We start from the raw sequence: 25074 nt of genomic DNA on the forward strand, positions 1-25074 counted from the left end.
TCTCTCATTTTTGAATCTTGGCTTTGAATCTTCAGATGTGTGTGATTTGCTTGAAATATCCACTGAGAACAGAAAAATTAGTAAGTTGCTTTGCTGAGTAGTTTTGTGTCAACTTGACAAGCTAGCAACATTCAGGAATAGGAACCTTAATTGAGAAATATACACAGGACATTAGATTGTGGGCAAGCCTTTGGTGTATTTTCTTGATAGATGACTAATGAGAGAGAGTCCATATCCCTTTGGGTAGGGCCACCCCTGGCAGGTGGTTCCGTATGCTATCAGAAAGCAAGCTGAACATGTCACATAGAGCAAGACAATAAGCACCCCTCCTCCATTCCGTATCCTCTGTATCAGTTCCTATCTTCATGTTTCTGCCATGAGATTCCTGTCCTGACTTTCCACAGTGATGTAAAATAAAATAAGTCCCTGTCTTTCCCTAGTTGTGTATAGCCAATGTGTTTTATCAAACTAGAAGCCCTAACTACAACAAGGCTGTGTTGGTATGAACAAAGATATATACACATGCATAGAAAGACAAAAAATGGGGTTGTCCTATAATTGATTAACTGTGCTTGATAGCTTTCTGTCAACTGGACAAAATCTAGAATCTCTTGAAAAAAGGAAACCTCCAATTGGTAAAATGCCTCAAAAAACTTGAGCTAGGCAGGCAAGCCTAAGTGGCATTTATTAATTAATGAGAGATCAGGGAAAGCCCATCCTGTTGTAGGTGGAGAACCCCTGAGCTAATAGGCATGAGTTCTATTAATAATAATAAAAAAAAGGTGGCTGAGCAAGCCATAAAGAGCAAGGCAGTAAGCAGAACTCCTCTATGGCCTCTTCACCAACTCCTGCCTCCAGGTTCCTAGCCAGTTTTAGTTCCTGCCTGGCTTTTCTCACTGGACTGGATATGTAAGCCAAATAAACCGTTTCCTCCATGAGTTGCTTTTGGTCATGGTATTTCATCAAAGCAATATTAACCCTAAGAAAATGACAATCGGCCTACCACAGACTATCAAATATAAAAATTTTGCTTAGAATGAGTTAACTTTTTCAGAACTGCACAGTACACCACACCTTCAAACATTACAGGCTCTTGCTAAGGGTATTGGCTACACCCTGAAACTTGATAGTAAGATATTATTGCTGAAGATACAACATACTTAAATCATAAAACATGGAGAGATCAGAGAAATACTAGCCTAGAATCTTCATCTCTACTGCTAATTTTACATAGTGTTAGAAGGTGCTTTGCATTCTCCAAGATGAGAAAAGTAATTACCAATCTTACACACCTGTCAACTTTGCAAGCTAGAGTAACTGGTCTCATATTGTGATTACTGCTGCAATACTGGAACAAACATTATGGGAGTAAACAACCACATTCTGATCTGATTTAAGGGCTCTTAAAATTAAATACAATGAAATAAATGAAATGAAATCCTTACTTAGCCTAAGTATCAAGCCAAGAACCTGTGGCTAGACAGGTAATAGGCCCTAAGAAAGAATCTACATTGCTATTCTTCTAAAATATCATTATTATTCAACCAGCTCCTAATCACTCACCATTATACCCATAGATTAATACATCTCACAGCTTTCCTCATAGTAATGGTAAGTGGCCGCTCCTTTAGTCTCTGCTCTAAAGATAATTTCAAACTGGAAATGATAATTTCCAGTTTAGAAAAGATAATTTCAAACTGGAAATGTTTTTCTCCACCCAAAATGTTGAAAGAATGGACACGAAGGAAAACCCTTCCCATCGTAGGACATCCTTGATGTGCAAAGAGGGCTGAAGGCCCCCAAAATCAGAGTGTCCTGAAATTGATTAGTGTAACATGTTGGGATCATATCAAACTAGTATGTTAAACAAGGATGCTCTCCAGAGGACAAAGTTCTGGGAGACTGTGTCCTTAAACAGTCACCATTTGGTCTATTTTTCAGAGGATCACTAGTGTAGACAGCAATATTCTCAACAGAAAGAACTGCGTGAGACATAGATGGCTTTTTTTTTTTTGTAGTCAGAAAGTAGTGAGCAGAACAAAGTGGGCATGTTAGGTAGTGCATTAGGGTTTTCTAGAACGGATAGAATAAATGTGTGTCTTAAAGGGAGATTTATATGCCTTATAGGATATGGTCTAGGTAGGAAGTCCAACAGTGATTAAACAATAGAATATCTGGGAGGTGTTTAGTTCACAGTGCTGGATGTCGCAGCATTCGTACTGAGGTGCTGGAGGCATAGAGGAGTCCTGCAGAGCTGATAGACTTTAGTCTGTTGGAATCTTGAATAAGGGGCATTTATTATTAACCACGGAAACTGGATAGAGAGACTTGGTAGCAACAGTGAGGGTAAGCGGTTCCCTTCTTCCATATCCTTTTATGTGGGGTGCCAGAGAACATGGACCAGGTTTAAGATGAATCTTCCTGCTTTGTCTGATGAATTAAATTTCTCACAGGGTTTCCAGCAGCTTCAGTTTAGTTGATTCAACACGGAGTCAAGGTGACAACTACGATTAGCCATCACATGTAATATGTCTCTAACTCTTAGTGGATGATTTTGTTACATAGTTTGAAAATATATAAGGTCCAGAGCAGATACTTGTCCAATAGACCAAATATAAGCAAATTTAGAACTAAAATATGAAAATAAAAATTTATCTCTGATTTTATAACTTATGTTTAAATTATCAAAAGTTTAACATTTTTCTCAGATTATGTTTCTTAAATATTTTGCATAGTCATGAATTCATGGGTGTTTAATGGATTTTGTTATTCCTTTATGTATAAACATATATTAAAGATTTCATGAATATCAAACCATTTTAGCTATTCTCACTTACAATAAGTCATTTTTCTCTTGAAATGATAAGCCAGTGTTTTGTTGCTTCATATATGCTTTTAAATCTGATTTACATGGTTTTTTATTATATAGAGTATATTTTTTTGTTTTGTTTGTTTTTACACTTTTTTTTTCCAGGGAAAGTGCAGTTTTTTATTAATTCATTTTAGGTTGCATTTAAAGCATCTTTCTTTGTTTTGTGCATTTGCTCTTTTAACTATTATGTGACGGGAGGAATTTCTCTTTTGGTCCAATTTATTTGGAGTTCTGTATTCTTCTTGTATGTTTATGGGCATCTCTTTCTTTAAGTTAGGGAAGTTTTCTTCTATAATTTTGTTGTATATATTTACTGGCCCTTTAATTGGGAGTCTTCACTCTCTTCTATACCTATTATCCTTAGGTTTGTTCTTCTCATTGTGTCTTGGATTTCCTGTATGTTTTGGGCCAGGAGCTTTTTGCATTTTACATTATCTTTGACAGTTGTGTCGATGTTTTCTATGGTATATTCTGCCCCTGAGATTCTCTCTTCTATCTCTTGTATTCTGTTCGTGTCTATGGCTCCTTGTCTTTCCCTTTGGTTTTTTATATCCAGTGTAGTCTCCCTTTGTGCTTTCTTTATTGTTTCTATTTCCATTTTCAATTCCTTCACCTGTTTGGTTGTGTTTTCCTGTAATTCTTTCAGTGATTTTTGTGTTTCCTCCCCTTCTTGCTTACTTGTGCTTTCCTGCATTTCTCTAAGGGAGTTCTTTTATGTCTTTCTTAAAGTCCTCCATTATTATCCAAAAAATGTGATTTCAAATCTAAATCTTGCTTTTCTGATGTGTTTGGATATCCAGTATTTTCTTTGGTTGGAGATCTGGGCTCTGATGATGCCAAATATTCTTGGTATACTGTTTATTAGGTTCCTGTGCTTGCCTCTAGCCATCGGGTTGTCTCTGGTGTTTGCTTGTCTTGCTTTTTCTGGGAGTGACTTGGCCCTGTATAGGCCTCTGTGTGAGCACTCCTGTAGAACTGTTTTCCTGTTTTCTTTTAGCCTTTTCTGAGTACAGGTGCTCTGCTCTCAGCTGTGGAGGCACTGTTGGAGGCTGTCTCCAGCTCTAGGCGCAGGCAGGAATCAGGGTCCTGCCCCTGATTGCTTGTGTAAGTCCTTGCACCCTGCGGGCACAGTTGGCACTATGCAATTCCCTCTTGTGTCTGGACTGTGGGTAGAAGGTATTCTCCTCTGACTTCTCACTTCTGAGGTTCCAGCTCTCTCCCTAATGAGATTTGGGTGCAGGGAGCTGTTTGGTGGGATCAGTTCATTCCTTGGCGCAGACCAGAGCTGTGGATACTGGCAGCTGTCTGTTCCTATATCCCTTTGTCCAGAGGCACTGTGCAGTTTCCCCTTGATCCAGGGATGTGTTCTGAGGTGTGCAGAGGTGGCAGTCTGTCCAGCGGCTTTGGGATGTCTACACTCCTGGCTAGTCTGCTCTCTTCCCCACCTAGAGTATATTTTGTTATTGTTTTCTAGTGAAATTGTAGAGACCATGGTGTTAGCTATCCCATTATATTTATTAGTGGAAAAATTAGATAGTTTAATATGTTATGACTTTTGAAATAAATGTTACAGTCATTTTATACACATCTATAAAACTATTTCTAAAATAAAATAAATGCATGTACATACAAGAATTAGAGCCTCATTACGTAAAGAAGGCTAAAGAATCTATTTTAGATTACTGAATGGCACCAAAACAATCAACATTTTAAAATTTTTCTTTTTTCCTTCCTTCCTTTGTTCCTTTTTTTTTATTTCACAGAACACCTCATTTTGTTTTACAAAGACTGACATATGTTCCTATTGAAATTAGTGTATGAGATATTTTGCCAACAGGTAACTCCAGACGTGTTTGGGAGGAGAAATGCTTTTACAATGATCATTCAAACTGCCTATTAAACATTTGCTCCTATTCCAGGCCTTCTATCTTTGCCTATTGCCTACCATATAAATATGTTTCATATTGCTGTGTAGCAAGTTACCAAGTTTCCTGTATAGAATGATAAATTTATTTTCTTATAAGTCAGTAGATTAGTAGGAGACCTACTAGAGTAAGATGAAGCTCCGGATAAACTATTTTAGGATAGAAGAGAGGATAAATGTCTTTTATTTTGTGTTGTTGGTAGAATTTAACACATGGATAGCATTGAACTCTCATGTTTCTATTGGCTCTAAACTATACGTCCCCAGAGGACATGACTCTTGGCCTGTTTTTTCTTAACTTTTAAACCCAGCAAAGCTAGTTGAGGCCTCCCTACCTGACATCTCTGTAACATATTATACTTCTGTATCTATCCACTTTCAAGAACATAGATGATTTGTATTAAACAACCTCAATAATCCTAGTTAGTATTTTTCTCAAAGTCCTTAACAACAGTCATATGTGCCAGACTGTTACCATGTGACCTCACACATACTAAAGTTCGGGACTAGGGGTGGACATCTTTGAGGAGATCATATTTCCTGACTCATAAACACAGGATTAATGGCACTTACCCTGGCCTGGTTAGTTTTCCTTTTCTGCTCAGAATACTTCTTACATACTACTCTTTTTTGTTCACATGGGTGCTAGATTATAATTCCCTGAGCCAGCTACATTATATGTAACATCTATGGAGACATTATAAATGAAGCAGTTTCTAGAAAACTGGAAAACTTCATTTAGTCCCAAAAGAGAAAGTCATATGCATCTTTCATGAATTTGTAAAACTCATGTATCCATCCATACAACAGCAGAAGTTAGAGCATTGCCTACATGGTCTGTGTGTAGCTCAGTGGTAGAGCGCTTGCCTAGCAAGCGCAAGGCCCTGGGTTCGGTCCCCAGCTCCGAAAAAAAGAAAAAAAAAAAAGAGAGTGGATGATACTGGATCTTAATATTTTATTTCTTTCCTCCTTAGATCATCACAAGATATGTTTATGAGCTCCTGGAAAGTGACTGTAACTTGAAAAAAATCTCTATTCCAGTAAGTTCAATTTTCAAAAATGTTTATTCCAAATAAAATTTCTTGTTCCATATAAAATGGTTTTAAATCCAGGAGAAAAATTTTATTATGGATTAACTATGCTAAGGTTAAAAATAAAAGTGCTAGTCTGTTGATACTAATCAGTCAGTGCCTATAAGTGTCCTTACTCTTCTGTAATAGTTATTACAGAACTGTAACACTCCTAATGTAAAAGATGAGCAAGGCGGATGTCAGGTCTATGAAGATGATGACAGAAAGGACTCTCTTTTACCTTTTCTCATTTTACCAATCGTTTTTAGTTGTTTCCTATAGATCAGTATACTTCCCATTATAGTACATATTCATTAACTATCGTTTGATTCTTCAAAACAGGTTTCCTTTTTAAAATTTTTTAATTTTATATTTTAATGAGTGTCTTGTCTATATGTGTGTGTGTGTGCATGTGTGTGGTTCACATGGGCCAGAAGAGGGCATCAGATCCCCTGGAACTAGGGTTACCTTGGAGTATGATCATGAGTTGATGCTGGGAATTGAACCTGGGTCCTCTGTAACAGTAGCAAACTAAACTATCTCTGTAGCCCCTTATTGCTACACAAAATGCTTTTTTGTATCCTCAACACATTTCTAAAATCATTCCTGATTTTTGTTTTTTTAAATATTGTTCCCTTTTTATCAAAGGAATGTTTGGAAATTTTGTATATTTTTGGAATTTTGGAATGTAAAAGTTTGGGATGTGTTTTTAGACTCAAATTCTAAACAAAAATATCTATCTTTCTTTTAAACTTATAATCTAATTACAACATTACTCCCTTTCCTTCCCTTTTCTTCCTCCAAATATTCTCCACCACACAGTCACTTCTCTCTTTTAAATTTATGTCCTCCTTTTCCCTTGTTATTGCATGATATATGTACTTTATTTATATTACAAAACACTGAGTTTATAAAATGAGTAAATAGTAATCTTCTGTATAAAATGATGGTTGGACTTGATTACATGATTTTTGCTGCTCCTGATAATGACATGAGTTCATATGACAATGGAATTGATTTAATACATAAAACTTTACATATAGATAATTTCTCTGAACTTTTGCAGAGTATTTTAAATATCTTCGGTCATGTTATTGAGAAGTTTGAAGATACCTTGCTTCTTTACATTCTCACTTTGATTGCATAGCTACAGTAAAAACTATTTTTCATTTAATATTTTGTGTAACCTCTAGTTACAGAAACTAATATTACTCATTCATTGATTAATTCAAGTTAATGCATGCTTATTGAAGTCATCTCCTACTTGTGATATAATAGTAAAGAAAACATTATTGTATGCCATAGATAGGGCATTCCTTGCTCTAGTTTGAAACATAACTTCTTGCAGGAATGCTTGGAACTCTAAATTTTGGCTTTTTTTGTTTGTTTGTTTGTTTTGGTTTGGTTTGGTTTTTTTTTTCTTTTTCTTTTTTGATGGGAAGCATAGCAGTGTGTAGGAAGGAATGGTGCTGGAGAAAAGGCTCAGAGTTCTGTATCTTACTCTGAGTGCAGACAGAAGACTGATTTCTAGGAAGCTAGAAGAATAATAATCTTAAAACTCAAAATGGACACACTTCCTCCAAGAAGGCTACATTTCCTAATAGTGCAACTTTATACACAGCACCACATTCCACTCCCTGCCCCCATAGACTTGTTCAAACATATGAGTCTGTGGGGGCCATACCTAACAGTAGCATAATGCAGGATACATTTAGTCAAACTCCAAAAGTTCACTCCCATACTCTGTAGCAGACTCAACAGTATTAAAAATTCAAAATTCAAAGTCTCTTCAGAGTTTCATCTTGTCACTTAATTGCAATCCCTTATAAAATCAAAATTAAAAAAGTAGATCACATACTGCCATCACGGGATATACTACTACAAAATTTAATACTGACAAAATACTGGACCAAAAGAAGACCAAAAACCAGCTAAGCAAATTAAAACTACATCTCCATGTGTGGACTCAAAGTGCTCTTCAGATCTCTAAATCTTTTCAGCTTTGTGACTGTCTCTAGTCCATGTTAGCCGCTTTTCTCAGCAGGTACTCCATGCAGGCCTATACGCTTTCCTTCTGTTACCTTTCTTCTTCCTCCCTCCCTCCCTTCCTTCTTCTTCTTCTTCTTCTTCTTCTTCTTCTTCTTCTTCTTCTTCTTCTTCTTCTTCTTCTTCTTCTTCTTCTTCTTCTTCTTCTTCTTCTTCTTCTTCTTCTCTCTCTCTCTCTCTCCCTTCCTTCCTTTCTTTCTTTCTTTTGACTGGAGATGATCATTAAAATTGATTGGATATTTTTTTATTTACATTTCAAATGTTACTCCCTTTCTTGGTTTCCCAGACATAAGCCCCTATCACTTTGCCCTCCCCTTCTTCTATGAGGGGGTTCCCCTCCCCATCCAGCCCCTCTTCTTGCACTCCTCTCCTAACATTCCCCTACACTGGGGGGGTCAATCCTTGGTAGGACCAATGGCTTCTCTTCCCATTGGTGCCCAACAAGGCCATCCTCTGCTACAAATGCAGCTCGAGTCATTGGTCTGTCCATGTGTAATCTTTGGGTAGTGGTTTAATCCATGGGAGCTCTGGTTGGTTGGCATTGTTATTCTTATGGGATTGCAAGCCCCTTCTGCTCTTTCAGTCATTTCTCTAAATCCTCCAATGGGGATCCCATTCCCGGTTCAGTGGTTTGCTGCTAACATTTGCTTCTGTATTTGACATGCTCTGGCTGTGTCTCTCAGGAGACATTTATATCAGGTTCCTGTCAGCATGTCCTTCTTAGCTTCATCAATCTTATTTAGTCTTGGTGACTGTATATATATGGGGCACATGTGGGGCAGGCTCTGAAAGCCTGCTCCTTCAGGCTCTGCTCCAAACTATGCCTCTATAACCCCTCCTATTAATATTTTTGTTTCCACTATTAAGAAAGAGTTAAGTATCTGCACTTTGGTCATCCTTCTTCTTGAGCTTCCGTTCACTCTCCTGATTTTTTGTTATCCTAAATAACTTTGCAAATTACTCTTACTAACTCTATGAAGAATTGAGTTGGAATTTTGATGGGGATTGCACTGAATCTGTATATTGCTTTTTTTTGGCAAGGTGGCTATTTTTACTATATTAATCCTGCTAATCCATGAGCATGGGAGATCTTTCCATCTTCGAGATCTCCTTCGATTTCTTTCTTCAGAGGCCTGAAGTTCTTGTCATACAGAGCTTTCACTTGCTTGGTTAAAGTCACAACGAAGTATTTTTTTATATTATTTGGCACTATTTTGAAGGGTGTCATTTCCATAATTTATTTCTCAGCCTGGTTATCCTTTGAGTAGAGGAAGGCTACTGATTTGTTTGAGTTAATTTTATACCCAGCCACTCTGCTGAAGTTGTTTATCAGGCTGAGTTCTCTGGTGGAACTTTTGGGGTCACTTAAGTATACTGTCATATCATCTGATAATAGTGCTATTTTGACTTCTTCCTCTCCAGTTTGTATCCCTTTTGCCTCCTTTTGTTATCTTATTGCTCTGCCTAGGACTTCAATTATTATATTGAATAAGTCAGGAGAGAGTGGGCAGCCTTGTCTTGTCCCTGATTTTAGTGGTATTGCTTCAAGTTTCTCTCTATTTAGTTTGATATTAGTTATTGGTTTGCTGTATATGGCTTTTACTATGTTTAGGTATGGGTCTTGAATTCCTGATCTTTCCAGGACTTTCATCATGAAGGGGTGTTGAATTTTGTCAAATGCTTTCTCAGCATCTAATGAAATGATCCTGTGGGTTTTTTGTTGTTGTTAGTTTGTTTACATAGTTGATTACATACACAGGGATGAATTTCTGTACTTTGAACAGAAATCTGGGATGCATATCTGGGATGAAGCCTAATTTATCACGATGGATGATCATTTCTTTGTGTTCTTGAATTCAGTTTGCGAGAATTTTATTGAGTATTTTTGCGTCAATATTCATAAGGAAAATTGGTCTGAAGTTCTCTTTCTTTGTTGGGACTTTGTGTGGTTTAGGTATAAGCGTAATTGTGGCTTCATAGAAAGAATTGGATAGTGCTCCTTCTGTTTCTATTTTATGGAATATTTTGGACAGTATTGGAATGAGACCTTCTATGAAGGTCTGATAGAATTTTGCACTAAGCCCTGGGCTATTTTTGGTTGGGAAACCTTTAATGACTGCTTCTATTTCTTTAGGAGTTATGGGGTTGTTTAGATGGTTTATCTGTTCCTGATTTAACTTTGGTACATGGTATTTGTCTAGAAAAGTGTCCATTTCCTGCAGATTTTCCAGTTTTGTTGAATATAGACTGTTACAGTAGGTTCTGATGATTTTTTGAATTTCCTCAGATTCTGTTGTTATGTCTCCCTTTTTATTTATCATTTTTCTTAATTTGGATATACTCTCTGTGCCCTCTGCTTAGTCTTTCTAAGGGTTCATCTATCTTGTTGATTTTTCTCAAATAACTAGCTCCTCGTTTTGTTTTGTTTTTTTGATTCCTTATATAGTCATTTTTATTTCTACTTGGTAGATTTCAGGCCCGAGTTTGATTATTTCCTGCCTTCTACTCTTCTTGGATTTATTTGTTTCTTTTTGTTCTAGAGCTTTTAGGTGTGTTGTCAAGCTGCTGATGTATGATCTCTCCTGTTTCTTCTTGCAGGCACTCAGAGCTATGAGTTTTCCTCTTAGCACTGCTTTCCTTGTGTCCCATAAGTTTGGATATGTTGTATCTTCATTTTCATTAAATTCTAAGAAGTCTTTAATTTTTCTTTATTTCTTCTTTGACCAAGTTTTCACTGAGTAGAGCATTGTTCAACTTCCATGTATAATATATGTGGGCTTTCTGTCATTATTGTTCTTATTGAAGACCAGCCTTTGTCCGTGGTGATCTGATAGGATGCATAGGATTATTTCTATCTTCCTGTATCTGTTGAGGCCTATTTTGTGACCGATTATATGGTCAATTTTGGAGGAGGTACCATAAGGTGCTGAGAAGAACGTATATCCATTTGATTTGGGATGGAATATTCTATAAATATCTGTTAGATCCATTTGGTTCATAACTTCTGTTAGTTTCTCTGTGTCTCTGTTTAATTTCTGTTTCCTTGTTCTGTCCATTGATGAGAGTGGGGTGTTGAAATCTCCTACTATTATTGTGTGAGGTGCAATGTGTGCTTTGAGATTTAGTAAGGTTTCTTTTATGTAGGTGCCCTTGTATTTGGAGCATAGATATTTAGAATTTAGAGTTCATCTTGGAGGATTTTTCCTTTGATGGCTATGAAGTGATTTTCCTTATCTTTTTCGATAACCTTTGGTTGAAAGTCGATTTTATCTTATATTAGAATGGCTACTCTGTCTTGTTTCTTCAGACCATTTGCCTGGAAAGTAGTTTTCCAGCCTTTGACTCTGAGGTAGTGTCTGTCTTTGTCTCTCAGGTGTGTTTCCTGTATGCAGTAAAATGCTGGGTCCTCTTTATTTATCCAGTCTGTTAGTCTACGTCTTTTTATTGGGGAATTAAGTCCATTTTTATTTAGATATATTAATGAATAGTGATTTTTGTTTCCTGTAATTTTTGTTGTTTGATGTGAAATTATGTTTGTTTTTCTCTAATCTTTTGGTTTCATTGTAAGGAGATTACTTTCTTGCTTTTTCTAGAGTGGAGTTTTCCTCCTGGTGTTGGAATTTTCCCTCTTTTATTTTTTGTAGGGGTGGATTTGTAGAAAGATACTGTGTAAATTTGGTTTTGTCATGGAATATCTTGGTTTCTCCATCTATGTTAATTGAGAGTTTTGCAGGATACAGTAACCTGGGCTGTCATTTGTGTTCTCTTAGGGTCTGTATGACATCTGTCCAGGATCGTCTGGCTTTCATAGTCTCTGGTGAGAAGTCTGGTGTGATTCTGATAGGTCTGCCTTTATATGTTACTTGACCTTTTCCCCTTACTGCTTTTAATATTCTTTCTTTATTTTGTGTGTGTATTTGGTGTTTTGACTATTATGTGATGGGAGGAGTTTCTTTACTGGTCCAATCTATTTGGGGTTCTATAGACATTTTGTAAGTTTATGGGCCTTTCTTCCTTTAGGTTAGGGAAGTTTTGTTCTATAATTTTGTTGAAGAATGCCCTTTAAGTTGGTAGTCTTCACTCTCTTCTATACCTCTTATTCTTAGGTTTGATCATCTCATTATTGCCTGGATTTCCTGGATGTTTTGGGCTAGGAGCTTTGTGCATTTTACATTATCTTTGATAGTTGTGTTGATGTTTTCTATGGTATCTTCTGCCCCTGAGTTTCTTCTATCTTTTGTATTCTGTTGGTGATGCTTGCATCTATGACTCCTGATCTCTTCCCTAGTTTTTCTGTCTCCAGTGATGTCTCCCTTTGTGCTTTCTTTATTGTTTTTATTTCAATTTTTAGATCCTTTATGGTTTTGCTCAATTCCTTTAACTGTTTGGTTGTGTTTTTCTGTAATTCTTTTTTTTTATCTTTATTAATTTGAGTATTTCTTATTTACATTTCGATTGTTATTCCCTTTCCCAGTTTCCAGGCCAACATCCCCCTAACCCCTCCCCTTCTACATGGGCTTCCCCTCCCCACCCTCCCCCCATTACCACCTTCCCCACAACTATCAAGTTCACTGGAGGTTCAGTCTTGGCAGGATCAAGGGCTTCCCCTTCCACTGGTGCTCTTACTAGGCTATTCATTGCTACCTATGAGGTTGGAGCCCAGGGTAATTCTTTTTTTTTTGGAGGAGGAGGAAAGAGTTTATTTGGTTTATAGGTTAGTCCACCATTGAGAAAAGTCAAGGCAGAGATTGGAGGCAGGAAATGAATGAGCCCATGGAAGAATTCTAATGAATAGTTTGCTTGCCATAACTAGCTCGGGGTGCCCTTTTACACCACCCAGACCACCGGCCTAGGATGGCACTGCCCACAGTGGGCTTGGCTGGACCCTTCCATATCAATCCTTAAACAAGAAAATGCATGTCTCAAAACAGTGCCCACCGACCAATTTGTTAGAAGGAATCCCTCAATTGAGGTTTCATCTTCCCGGGTGACTCTACTTTGTCAGGGTGATAAAAATCAACCAGCACCCTTTCCTTCGGGAGAAAGTTTTAGTAAGAAGCATTCTTTCTAGGATATTTTTCATGTCCAATTGGCCTTCTAATTACCTCTAAAGACAAAACCGAAAAGCTTTCGTGTTTTCTCAAGAGTGATTTTCAGATTTTTGATCATCTCAGGTTTTCCTCTCTTCCAAACACATAACGCAGCTGGTAGCTCACTTGCTACTACTGGAGCAGTGGTTGGTTCTCAACCGTCCTAATGCTGCAACACATTATTCCTTATGCTGCGAACGCCACCATCCATGGAATTACTTCTGTTGTTACTTCATAAACGCAACTTTACTACTGTTAGGAATCATCGTGATGTCTATGTTTTTGGAGATGGAGATTTTTCTGGTGTACTTTTTTTTTTTAAGCCTGATTTGTTTATTTCTTTATTGTCAATATTATTATTGATACTGGGTCTTTTGTAGCACTTTGGATTTCTTGTAGTCCAGGCTGGTCTCAAACTCTGTAATAGCTGAGATTTATTTCGAGTTCCTGATTCTCTTTTTCCACCTTCTTTTTTTTTTTTTTTTTTTTTTTTTATTAACTTGAGTATTTCTTATATACATTTCGAGTGTTATTCCCTTTCCCGGTATCCGGGCAAACATCCCCCTCCCCCCTCCCCTTCCTTATGGGTGTTCCCCTCCCGACCCTCCACCCATTGCCGCCCTCCCCCCACCAGTCAAGTTCACTGGGGGTTCAGTCTTAGCAGGACCCAGGGCTTCCCCTTCCACTGGTGCTCTTACTAGGATATTCATTGCTACCTATGAGGTCAGAGTCCAGGGTCAGTCCATGTATAGTCTTTGGGTAGTGGCTTAGTCCCTGGAAGCTCTGGTTGCTTGGCATTGTTGTACATATGGGGTCTCGAGCCCCTTCAAGCTCTTCCAGTTCTTTCTCTGATTCCTTCAACGGGGGTCCTATTCTCAGTTCAGTGGTTTGCTGCTGGCATTCGCCTCTGTATTTGCTGTATTCTGGCTGTGTCTCTCAGGAGCAATCTACATCCGGCTCCTGTCGGTCTGCACTTCTTTGCTTCATCCATCTTGTCTAATTGGGTGGCTGTATATGTATGGATCACATGTGGGGCAGACTCTGAATGGGTGTTCCCTCAGTCTCTGTTTTAATCTTTGCCTCTCTCTTCCCTGCCAAGGGTATTCTTGTTCCCCTTTTAAAGAAGGAGTGAAGCATTCACATTTTGATCATCCGTCTTGAGTTGCATTTGTTCTAGGCATCTAGGGTAATTCAAGCATTTGGGCTAATAGCCACTTATCAATGAGTGCATACCATGTATGTCTTTCTGTGATTGGGTTAGCTCACTCAGGATGATGTTTTCCAGTTCCAACCATTTGCCTACAAATTTCATAAAGTCGTTGTTTTTGATAGCTGAGTAATATTCCATTGTGTAGATGTACCACATTTTCTGTATCCATTCCTCTGTTGAAGGGCATCTGGGTTCTTTCCAGCTTCTGGCTATTATAAATAAGGCTGCAATGAACATAGTGGAGCATGTGTCTTTTTTATATGTTGGGGCATCTTTTGGGTATATGCCCAAGAGAGGTATAGCTGGATCCTCAGGCAGTTCAATGTCCAATTTTCTGAGGAACCTCCAGACTGATTTCCAGAATGGTTGTACCAGTTTGCAATCCCACCAACAATGGAGGAGTGTTCCTCTTTCTCCACATCCTCGCCAGCATCTGTTGTCCCGTGAGTTTTTGATCATAGCCATTCTCACTGGTGTGAGGTGAAATCTCAGGGTTGTTTTGATTTGCATTTCCCTTATGACTAAAGATGTTGAACATTTCTTTAGGTGTTTCTCAGCCATTTGGCATTCCTCAGCTGTGAATTCTTTGTTTAGCTCTGAACCCCATTTTTTTTTTGGTTCTTTTTTTTTCAGAGCTGGGGACAGAACCCAGGGCCTTGCGCTTCCTAGGTAAGCGCTCTACCACTGAGCTAAATCCCCAGCCCCTGAACCCCATTTTTTCTAGGGTTATTTGTTTCCCTGCGGTCTAACTTCTTGAGTTCTTTGTATATTTTGGATATAAGGCCTCTATCTGTTGTAGGATTGGTAAAGATCTTTTCCCAATCTGTTGGTTGCCGTTTTGTCCTAACCACAGTGTCCTTTGCCTTACAGAAGCTTTGCAGTTTTATGAGATCCCATTTGTCGATTCTTGATCTTAGAGCGTAAGCCATTGGTGTTTTGTTTAGGAAATTTTTTCCAGTGCCCATGTGTTCCAGATGCCTCCCTAGTTTTTCTTCTATTAGTTTGAGTGTGTCTGGTTTGATGTGGAGGTCCTTGATCCACTTGGACTTAAGCTTTGTACAGGGTGATAAGCATGGATCGATCTGCATTCTTCTACATGTTGCCCTCCAGTTGAACCAGCACCATTTGCTGAAAATGCTATCTTTTTTCCATTTGATGGTTTTGGCTCCTTTGTCAAAAATCAAGTGACCATAGGTGTGTGGGTTCATTTCTGGGTCTTCAATTCTATTCCACTGGTCTATCTGTCTGTCTCTGTACCAATACCATGCAGTTTTTATCACTATTGCTCTGTAATACTGCTTGAGTTCAGGGATAGTGATTCCCCCTGAAGTCCTTTTATTGTTGAGGATAGCTTTAGCTATCCTGGGTTTTTTGTTATTCCAGATGAATTTGCAAATTGTTCTGTCTAACTCTTTGAAGAATTGGATTGGTATTTTGATGGGGATTGCATTGAATCTGTAGATTGCTTTTGGTAAAATGGCCATTTTTACTATATTAATCCTGCCAATCCATGAGCATGGGAGATCTTTCCATCTTCTGAGGTCTTCTTCAATTTCCTTCTTCAGTGTCTTGAAGTTCTTATTTTTCAGATCTTTTACTTGCTTTGTTAAAGTCACACCGAGGTACTTTATATTATTTGGGTCTATTATGAAGGGTGTCGTTTCCCTAATTTCTTTCTCGGCTTGTTTCTCTTTTGTATAGAGGAAGGCAACTGATTTATTTGAGTTAATTTTATACCCAGCCACTTTGCTGAAGTTGTCTATCAGCTTTAGTACTTCTCTGGTGGAACTTTTGGGATCACTTAAATATACTATCATATCATCTGCAAATATTTTGTGTGATATTTTGTGATATTTTGTGATATTTTGACTTCTTCTTTTCTGATCTGTATCCCCTTGACCTCCTTTTGTTGTCTGATTGCTCTGGCTAGAACTTCAAGAACTATATTGAATAAGTAGGGAGAGTGGGCAGCCTTGTCTAGTCCCTGATTTTAGTGGGATTGCTTCAAGTTTCTGTCCATTTAGTTTAATGTTAGCAACTGGTTGGTTGTATATGGCTTTTAATATGTTCAGGTATGGGCCTTGAATTCCTATTCTTTCCAGGACTTTTATCATGAAGGGGTGTTGAATTTTGTCAAATGCTTTCTCAGCATCTAATGAAATGATCATGTGGTTTTGTTTTTTCAGTTTGTTAAATAATGGATCACGTTGATGGTTTTCCGTATATTAAACCATCCCTGCATGCCTGGGATGAAGCCTATTTGGTCATGGTGGATGATTGTTTTGATGTGCTCTTGGATTCGGTTTGCCAGAATTTTATTGAGTATTTTTGCGTCGATATTCATAAGGGAAATTGGTCTGAAGTTCTCTTTCTTTGTTGTGTCTTTGTGTGGTTTAGGTATAAGAGTAATTATGGCTTCATAGAAGGTATTCGGTAGTGATCCATCTGTTTCAATTTTGTGGAATAGTTTGGATAATATTGGTATGAGGTCTTCTATGAAGGTTTGATAGAATTCTGCACTAAACCCGTCTGGACCTGGGCTCTTTTTGGTTGGGAGACCTTTAATGACTGCTTCTATTTCCTTAGGAGTTATGGGGTTGTTTAACTGGTTTATCTGTTCCTGATTTAACTTCGGTACCTGGTATCTGTCTAGGAAATTGTCCATTTCCTGAAGATTTTCAAGTTTTGTTGAATATAGGTTTTTATAGTAAGATCTGATGATTTTTTGAATTTCCTCTGAATCTGTTGTTATGTCTCCCTTTTCATTTCTGATTTTGTTAATTTGGACGCACTCTCTGTGTCCTCTCGTTAGTCTGGCTAAGGGTTTATCTATCTTGTTGATTTTCTCAAAGAACCAACTTTTGGTTCTGTTGATTCTTTCTATGGTCCTTTTTGTTTCTACTTGTTTGATTTCAGCTCTGAGTTTGATTATTTCCTGCCTTCTACTCCTCCTGGGTGTATTTGCTTCTTTTTGTTCTAGAGCTTTTAGGTGTGCTGTCAAGCTGCTGACATATGCTCTTTCCTGTTTCTTTCTGCAGGCACTCAGCACTATGAGTTTTCCTCTTAGCACAGCTTTCATTGTGTCCCATAAGTTTGGGTATGTTGTACCTTTATTTTCATTAAATTCTAAAAAGTCTTTAATTTCTTTCTTTCTTTATTCCTTGACCAGGTTATCATTGAGTAGAGCATTGTTCAATTTCCAAGTATATGTGGGCATTCTTCCTTGATTGTTATTGAAGACCAGTTTTAGGCCGTGGTGGTCCGATAACAGGCATGGGATTATTTCTATCTTTCTGTACCTGTTGAGGCCCGTTTTTTGACCAATTATATGGTCAATTTTGGAGAAAGTACCATGAGGAGCTGAGAAGAAGGTATATTCTTTTGCTTTAGGATAGAATGTTCTATAAATATCCGTTAAGTCCATTTGGCTCATGACTTCTCTTAGTCTGTCGACATCACTGTTTAATTTCTGTTTCCATGATCTGTCCATTGATGAGAGTGGGGTGTTGAAATCTCCCACTATTATTGTGTGAGGTGCAATGTGTGTTTTGAGCTTTAGTAAGGTTTCTTTTACGTATGTAGGTGCCCTTGTATTTGGGGCATAGATATTTAGGATTGAGAGTTCATCTTGATGGATTTTTCCTTTGATGAATATGAAGTGTCCTTCCTTATCTTTTTTGATGACTTTTAGTTGAAAATTGATTTTATTTGATATTAGAATGGCTACTCCAGCTTGCTTCTTTTGACCATTTGCTTGGAAAATTTTTTTCCAGCCTTTCACTCTGAGGTAATGTCTGTCTTTGTCTCTGAGGTGTGTTTCCTGTAGGCAGCAGAATGCAGGGTCCTCGTTGCGTATCCAGTTTGTTAATCTATGTCTTTTTATTGGGGAGTTCAGGCCATTGATGTTGAGAGATATTAAGGAATAGTGATTATTGCTTCCCGTTATATTCATATTTGGATGTGAGGTTATGTTTGTGTGCTTTCATTCTCTTTGTTTTGTTGCCAAGACGATTAGTTTCTTGCTTCTTATAGAGTATAGCTTGCCTCCTTATGTTGGGCTTTACCATTTATTATCCTTTGTAGTGCTGGATTTGTAGAAAGATATTGTGTAAATTTGGTTTTGTCATGGAATATCTTGGTTTCTCCATCTATGTTAATTGAGAGTTTTTCAGGATGCAGTAACCTGGGCTGGCATTTGTGTTCTCTTAGGGTCTGTATGACATCAGTCCAGGATCTTCTGGCCTTCATAGTTTCTGGCGAGAAGTCTGGTGTGATTCTGATAGGTCTGCCTTTATATGTTACTTGACCTTTTTCCCTTAGTGATTTTAATATTCTTTCTTTATTTTGTGCGTTTGGTGTTTTGACTATTATGTGACGGGAGGTGTTTCTTTTCTGGTCCAATCTATTTGGAGTTCTGTAGGCTTCTTGTATGCCTATGGGTATCTCTTTTTTTAGGTTAGGGAAGTTTTCTACTATGATTTTGTTGATGATATTTACTGGTCCTTTGAGCTTCGAGTCTTCACTCTCTTCTATACCTATTATCCTTAGGTTTGATCTTCTCATTGAGTCCTAGATTTCCTGTATGTTTTGGACCAGTAGCTTTTTCCGCTGTACATTATCTTTGACAGTTGAGTCAATGATTTCTATGGAATCTTCTGCTCCTGAGATTCTCTCTTCCATCTCTTGTATTCTGTTGGTGAAGCTTGTATCTGCAGCTCCTTGTCTCTTCTTTTGGTTTTCTATATCCAGGGTTGTTTCCAAGTGTTCTTTCTTGATTGCTTCTATTTCCATTTTTAATTCCTTCAACTGTTTGATTGTGTTTTCCTGGAATTCTTTCAGGGATTTTTGCGATTCCTCTCTGTAGGCTTCTACTTGTTCTCTAAGGGAGTTCTTCACGTCTTTCTTGAAGTCCTCCAGCATCATGATCAAATATGATTTTGAAACTAGATCTTGCTTTTCTGGTGTGTTTGGATATTCCATGTTTGTTTTGGTGGGAGAATTGGGCTCCGATGATGCCATGTAGCCTTGGTTTCTGTTGCTTGGGTTCCTGCGCTTGCCTCTCGCCATCAGCTTATCTCTAGTGTTACTTTGTTCTGCTATTTCTGACAGTGGCTAGACCGTCCTACAAGCCTGTATGTCAGGAGTGCTGTAGACCTTCCTTCCTCTCTTTCAGTCAGTTATGGGGACAGAGTGTTCTGCTTTCGGGCGTGTAGTTTTTCCTCTACAGGTCTTCAGCTGTTCCTATGGGCCTGTGTCTTGAGTTCACCAGGCAGCTTTCTTGCAGCAGAAAAGTTGGTCTTACCTGTGGTCCCGAGGCTCAAGTTCTCTCGTGGGGTGCTGCCCATGGGCTCTCTGCAGCGGCAGCAACCAGGAAGACCTGCGCTGCCCCTTTCGGGACCCTCAGTCCACCAGGGTTCCAGATGGCCTTTGGTGTTTTCCTCTGGCATCCAAGATGTGTGCACAGAGAGCAGTCTTTCTGGTTTCCCAGGCTTGTCTGCCTCTCTGAAGGTTCAGCTCTCCCTCCCACGGGATTTGGGTGCAGAGAACTATTTATCCGGTCTGTTTCCTTCAGGTTCCGGAGGTGTCTCAGGCATGGGTCCTGCCGCTCCTGGGCCCTCCCCCACGGGAACCCAGAGGCCTTATACAGTTTCCTCTTGGGCCAGGGATGTGGGCAGGGGTGGGCAGTGTTGGTGGTCTCTTCCGCTCTGCAGCCTCAGGAGTGCCCACCTGACCAGGCGGTGAGGCCTCTTTCCCAAGGGGTCTGGGAGCAGAGAGCTGCTGCGGGCAGGGATCCGAGGGCGTGGGACCTCTGGCAAACACAGGGCATGCCTGGTCCTAGATGAACTCTCTGCCTCTGTGTGTCCCGATCTCACCAGGCAGCTGTCTTGCAGCAGACAAGTTGGTCTTACCTGTGGTCCCGAGGCTCAAGTTTGCTCGCGGGGTGCTGCCCACGGGCTCTCTGCGGCGGCAGCAACCAAGAAGCCAGGGTAATTCTTTAATGGTTTTTTTCGTGTTTCCTCTTTGCGGGCTTCTACTTGTTTACTTGTATTGTCCTGTATTTCTTGTATGGAATTATTTATGTCCTTCTTAAAGGCCTCCTTCAACATCGTAAGATGTGATTTTAAATCTAAATCTTCCTTTTCTCGTGTGTTGGGATATCCAGTATTTGCTTTGGTGGCAGAATTGGGCTCTGATGATGCCATATACTCTTGCTTTCTTTTGCTTAGGCTCCTACACTTGCCTCTGGCCATCAGCTTGTCCCTGGTGTTAGCTTGTGTAGTTGTCTCTGACAGTGGCTTGACCGTCCCGTAGGTCTGTGTTTCAACTCTGTAGATTTGTTTTCTTTCCACCAGATCTGGGAACAGGGAGCTGTTCCTGGGTTTGTGTGACCTGATGCCTTCATGAGGGTTGTTTTGTGCAGAAGAGTTGGTCTTACCTCTACTCTCAGGTGTTTAGGTGCTCCTGGTGACTGGCTTTTAGTGCTAGGTTCAGGCAGAAGCCTGAAGGGTCCTCCTGTGAATATTTTTCCCTCTTCTAAGGACTGAAGCATCCACATTTTGGTCTTCCTCTCCTTGATCTTCATATGGTCTGTGAATTGTTTATTGAGTTTTCTGATGTTTTGTGTTATTATTCGCTTATCAGTGCGGATGTACGACATGTTCTGTTGTGACTCTGTTACTTCACTCATGATCATATTCTTTTTTAAAAGTTAATTATTTTTTACACTCCAGATTTTATTCCTCTCCTGGTTCACTCTCTGACTGTTCCACATCCGATACCTACTCCTTGCCCCCACCCCAACCACCCCACCAGACCTCTAAACTTCCTGCGCCTCCAGTCTCTAGATGGTTAGGTGTAGAACCCAGACCCAGGAGTACTCTGCTGTATATGTGTTGAGGACCTCATCTCAATTGGTGTATGCTGCCTGGTTGGACATCCTAAAAAAAAAAAAAAAGTGCAGAATACCTAAGATAAAGTCCACAGAACTCAAAAAGGTCAACAAGCTGATGGGCCCAAGTGAGGATGTCTCAGTCCCACCTTGGAGGGAAAAGAAAGCAACCACAAGCAGGGAAGGAGGGACAGGGAGGGAAAGTGAGTGGTGTTGTGGTGATGTGGGAACATCATCTGGTTTTGGGTATGGGAAAAGAACTGAAGCCCTGAGGTCCAGCAGAAAGAATGGAAACAGGCAACCTGAGTTGGAAGGAGATTGGGAGGACCCTCCATAATGAACTATAGACCTGGGAGGTAAGAGATTCTCAGGAGTCCAAGGAAAGGGGTGGGGGTTGATGAAATCCGCTGCAGTGGGTGAAGGAACTTGTTGAGCCCACCTCCAGCAGAAAGACAAGGTATCAAGCGAGGGATAGGTTTTACTACCCCACAGTTAAAACTCTTACCCCTAATTGTGCCTGTGTGAAAGAACTACAGAGATGGAAATGGAGAAGAGCCTGAGAAAAAGAAGGTCTAGTGACAGGCCCAAAGTGGGATCCAGGTCGAGGGGAGGCCCCAAGACCTGACATCATTACTGAGACTATTGTGTGCTCACAAAAAGGGACCTACCATGGCTGCCCTCCAAAAGACCCAACAATTAGCTGAGTCAGATGCAGATATGTGCACCCAACCAATGAACAGAAGCTGCTGACCCTTGTGCTTGAATTAGGGAAAAGCTGGAGGAAGCTGAGGAGGAGGGCAGCCCCCTATGAGGATTAGCAGTCTCAATTACTCGGACCCCTGAGCTTACTCTGACATTGGCATATTCCCTTTAATCTTAGAGTTTATTTGGGAGATGCAGGCAGATCTGTTTGAGATTGAGGACAGCCTGGTTGTCATATTGATTTCCAGGGCAGCTCAGGCTCCATAGTGCTGAGATGCTGTGACAAAGTAAGCAAGCAAACAACCTGTATAAATAAATTCATTCCCTCTGAAATTTAAAGGAAAAAGGTATCACTTCATTCAGTTTCTAAAGAACACTTAAAGACTGTTAGTCATTTAGACCATCCAGATTTTGTCCTTTGACATTTCTGCCTCTCTGGAAATCTTGAAGCGCACTTTGCTCTGTAAAGTTAGAGCACAAGCCATAGTTGGTTGGCTAAATGGAGTAGTTTGGGTGCAATTTTAAATTTTCTAAAAAGAAAACCTGAAATTAGATTGAGAGAGTTGTTTCATATATTTGGTAATTTTTACTTTAAATTTAATGTACAAATTAAATAAGTTTAGAGAAAGATTTACCTTAGATGAAATAAGCACAGTGTTTAGTTTTGGTTAATAAATCCCTTTGTAAGTTTAGAAATTCTGTCTTTCATAAATGATTAAATGTTACATAATGTGGAAATTATTCTTCAATAATGATTACTTCTCTCTTGCTTTCTCTTAAGTGTGGAATTAGTGTTGAGAATGTTTGTTTTTTAATAGAATGTTCTTTTCTACTGAAAGAATATTACCATTTTTTTTCCTTGTTACTGAACTAAGTTTACTGAACTAAGTTTACTTTCATGGCTTAAATAGAGGGCCCTTTCATCACTTTTAATGTGGCAGTGTTTGGGGGAGGAAAAGAATGACCGTCAATATCACGACTGTGCTTATGTTCTGCACAAGCACAGGGTAATAAGCACCAAATGTTCTGAACTGCTGCTTTACTGCCCATGTGAGTGTTAGAGATGTGAACTATACTAATAATTTCTCTATAAAATTTCATTTTAGTTTATTATATACATTTTTGTGAACATTAAGTGAAACATCACTTTTTGGGGTTCACAAGTATTCCACAGTGAACTGCTAAGTGCTAAAAATCATTTGATATAGTCTCATGATCTGTGGTATGTAAATTAGACTGTATTAGAATGGCCTTTGCATTTTGTTTTTAAAAGGATTAGCTCAACTACTTGTTAGTGTTTGAGGTAAACATCCTTGTTGTAGTCAATCCAATCTTGATTGAGGTAGTAAGGAAACACTTTTATTTATGTAGATGTTTTGCTATATGAATTTATCACTACCTTATACAAAGCAAGTTGAATTTACCATGTTCAGAGTCACTTTTCTGGTTTACTCTGGTCAGTTCTACCCAATGATTTATACACATATTGCTCTTCCATTTCACCATTCATATTTCCATATACATTGCTTGTTTTCAGTGTCCTCTTTCATTGTATACTCTGAATTTCACATACATTTCAATGACTTTTTTCAACTCCTCAATTCTTGTCTATCCATGGCAGCCTTTACCTTTAGTTTCATTAACATTCTCAAGTAGAATTATACCATTATTTCTTTTTTGAAAAGAAATCATTCTTCCAGTGTTAAAGTGATTGTTCTTGAATTTAAAGGAGTAATTTTCCATTGCTTGAAATGTTGTCTGAGAACTGGAGGTGGTCATGCTTCTTACCTTTGCACATTGCATTGAAGCCAGGCGATTAAGAGTTTAGCATCGTCCTCTATTCTGTGGCAAGCTTGAGGCCTAACTCTACACAATCCTATCTCAGACAAACAGGACAATTGTACTACCTGGGAACTTGGATTAATAAATGATTTCTTTGTGACCATTAGTTTGGAACTGTCCATTTGATACTGATTCCCACCCCCGCCCCCTGCCATGGGTACATAACTGAAGATAATGGCTGCTTCTCTCTAAAATCCACCAGTACTGAATAGTTTTATAGGTGGGGATAGGGTTGTGTGCGCCTCCACCTCTAGATACATGATTGATTGACATGCCCAAGTTACGTAAGCTCAGAGGAGAAGCCCTTAGCTGTTAATAGGATTCTTATTGCCATGACTGTGACCTAGAAGGTAGCACTTTTGTTTTTGCTCTGGTGCTTACATTCCTTCTGTTTTCCTTTATGCAGTATACCCTGAAGCTTACAAAGGGTGGTGTGAACACTCCATTTAGGTCTCAGCAATCAACTACCACTAATTCTTAAACTTAGAGCAGCTATGAGTTGTGCATTCACTGCCATTCATTTTAAAGAGAAGCTTCTCTGGTTAAGGCTAGTATTTGTCTGATGGTATAAGTTTTTAGTAGACAGTATGAGGCTGTGTCAGTTTAGCTGTACAACAGTACATGCTACCCATTTCCCAAGGCTTATGATTCTTTCAGACTCTGGTTTTTATAAATTACCAGACATGAATTTATTCCTGTGAGGTAGACCTCAAATTCAATAAGAAACTGGTTGGTTAGTCCAATAACAGTTGCACCACTATTGCAGTAGTAGGGATATTCTGAATAGCAGGTTGGCACTGCAATTCATAGGACTCATATCTGGTTAAGATTGCTGGTCCCAAGAGCTTACATCATGACTTTTAGGATTCTGAAAACTAGGCAGTGGAGAGGAACCTTTCAATTTAGTTCTTCCTTTATTCCTCTGAAGTTTGCAATGAATGTGGTCTTGTGTCTTCAGCAATAGGGAATTTATTGTTGGTAATTAAGAGGAGTAAGTGGCAGAAGCCTGTATTGTTTTCCTGGTGTCTGAAGGCTTCCCTTACCAATTATTCATAAAGAGCTGTTTCATATCTGACACTAATATCACTAGGCTTTTATGAACAACACTATCTGGCTATTCAAAGCATCCCCCCTCTTCTTTTTTTTTTAATATTGTAAGATTTTATACACCAATCAAACTTTATTTCCATATGAGTTTTCATATTTGCTTTCACTTTGTTTCACTCTGCTCTATCATATCCCCAGTCCTCCAGGCCAGCCATAGTTAAATATTTCTATCCCTTAGATTCTTACTTTCTACTTTTCTATTATTTACTTTCTAGTATCCCATCTGCCCTTAAAGAATCTCCTAGTCTTCTGTAGGTAGTCCAAGTTAAACACATAAATCTGAAGATTCAAAGCTAGGATCCCCATATGAGGTAGAACATAT

The 25074-nt window shown here is 38.9% G+C and overlaps 1 protein-coding gene across 21 annotated transcripts in view; it reads left to right on the forward strand.

Moving 5' to 3' along the window:
- Arb2a (ARB2 cotranscriptional regulator A) overlaps nt 1-25074 on the forward strand; it is a 464298-nt gene that overhangs the window by 83139 nt on the left and 356085 nt on the right. For 14 of the 21 annotated variants that reach the window (XM_063281474.1, XM_063281481.1, XM_039101899.2 and 11 more), the window contains one exon: nt 5771-5836. The exons of the other annotated variants lie outside the window; for them this stretch is intronic. In XM_063281474.1, coding sequence (XP_063137544.1) covers nt 5771-5836 — 66 coding nt within the window. The remainder of the gene's footprint in view (nt 1-5770; nt 5837-25074) is intronic. 21 annotated transcript variants of the gene reach the window in all.

This window comes from Rattus norvegicus, chromosome 2, assembly GCF_036323735.1.
Source record: "Rattus norvegicus strain BN/NHsdMcwi chromosome 2, GRCr8, whole genome shotgun sequence".
NCBI lineage: Eukaryota > Metazoa > Chordata > Mammalia > Rodentia > Muridae > Rattus > Rattus norvegicus.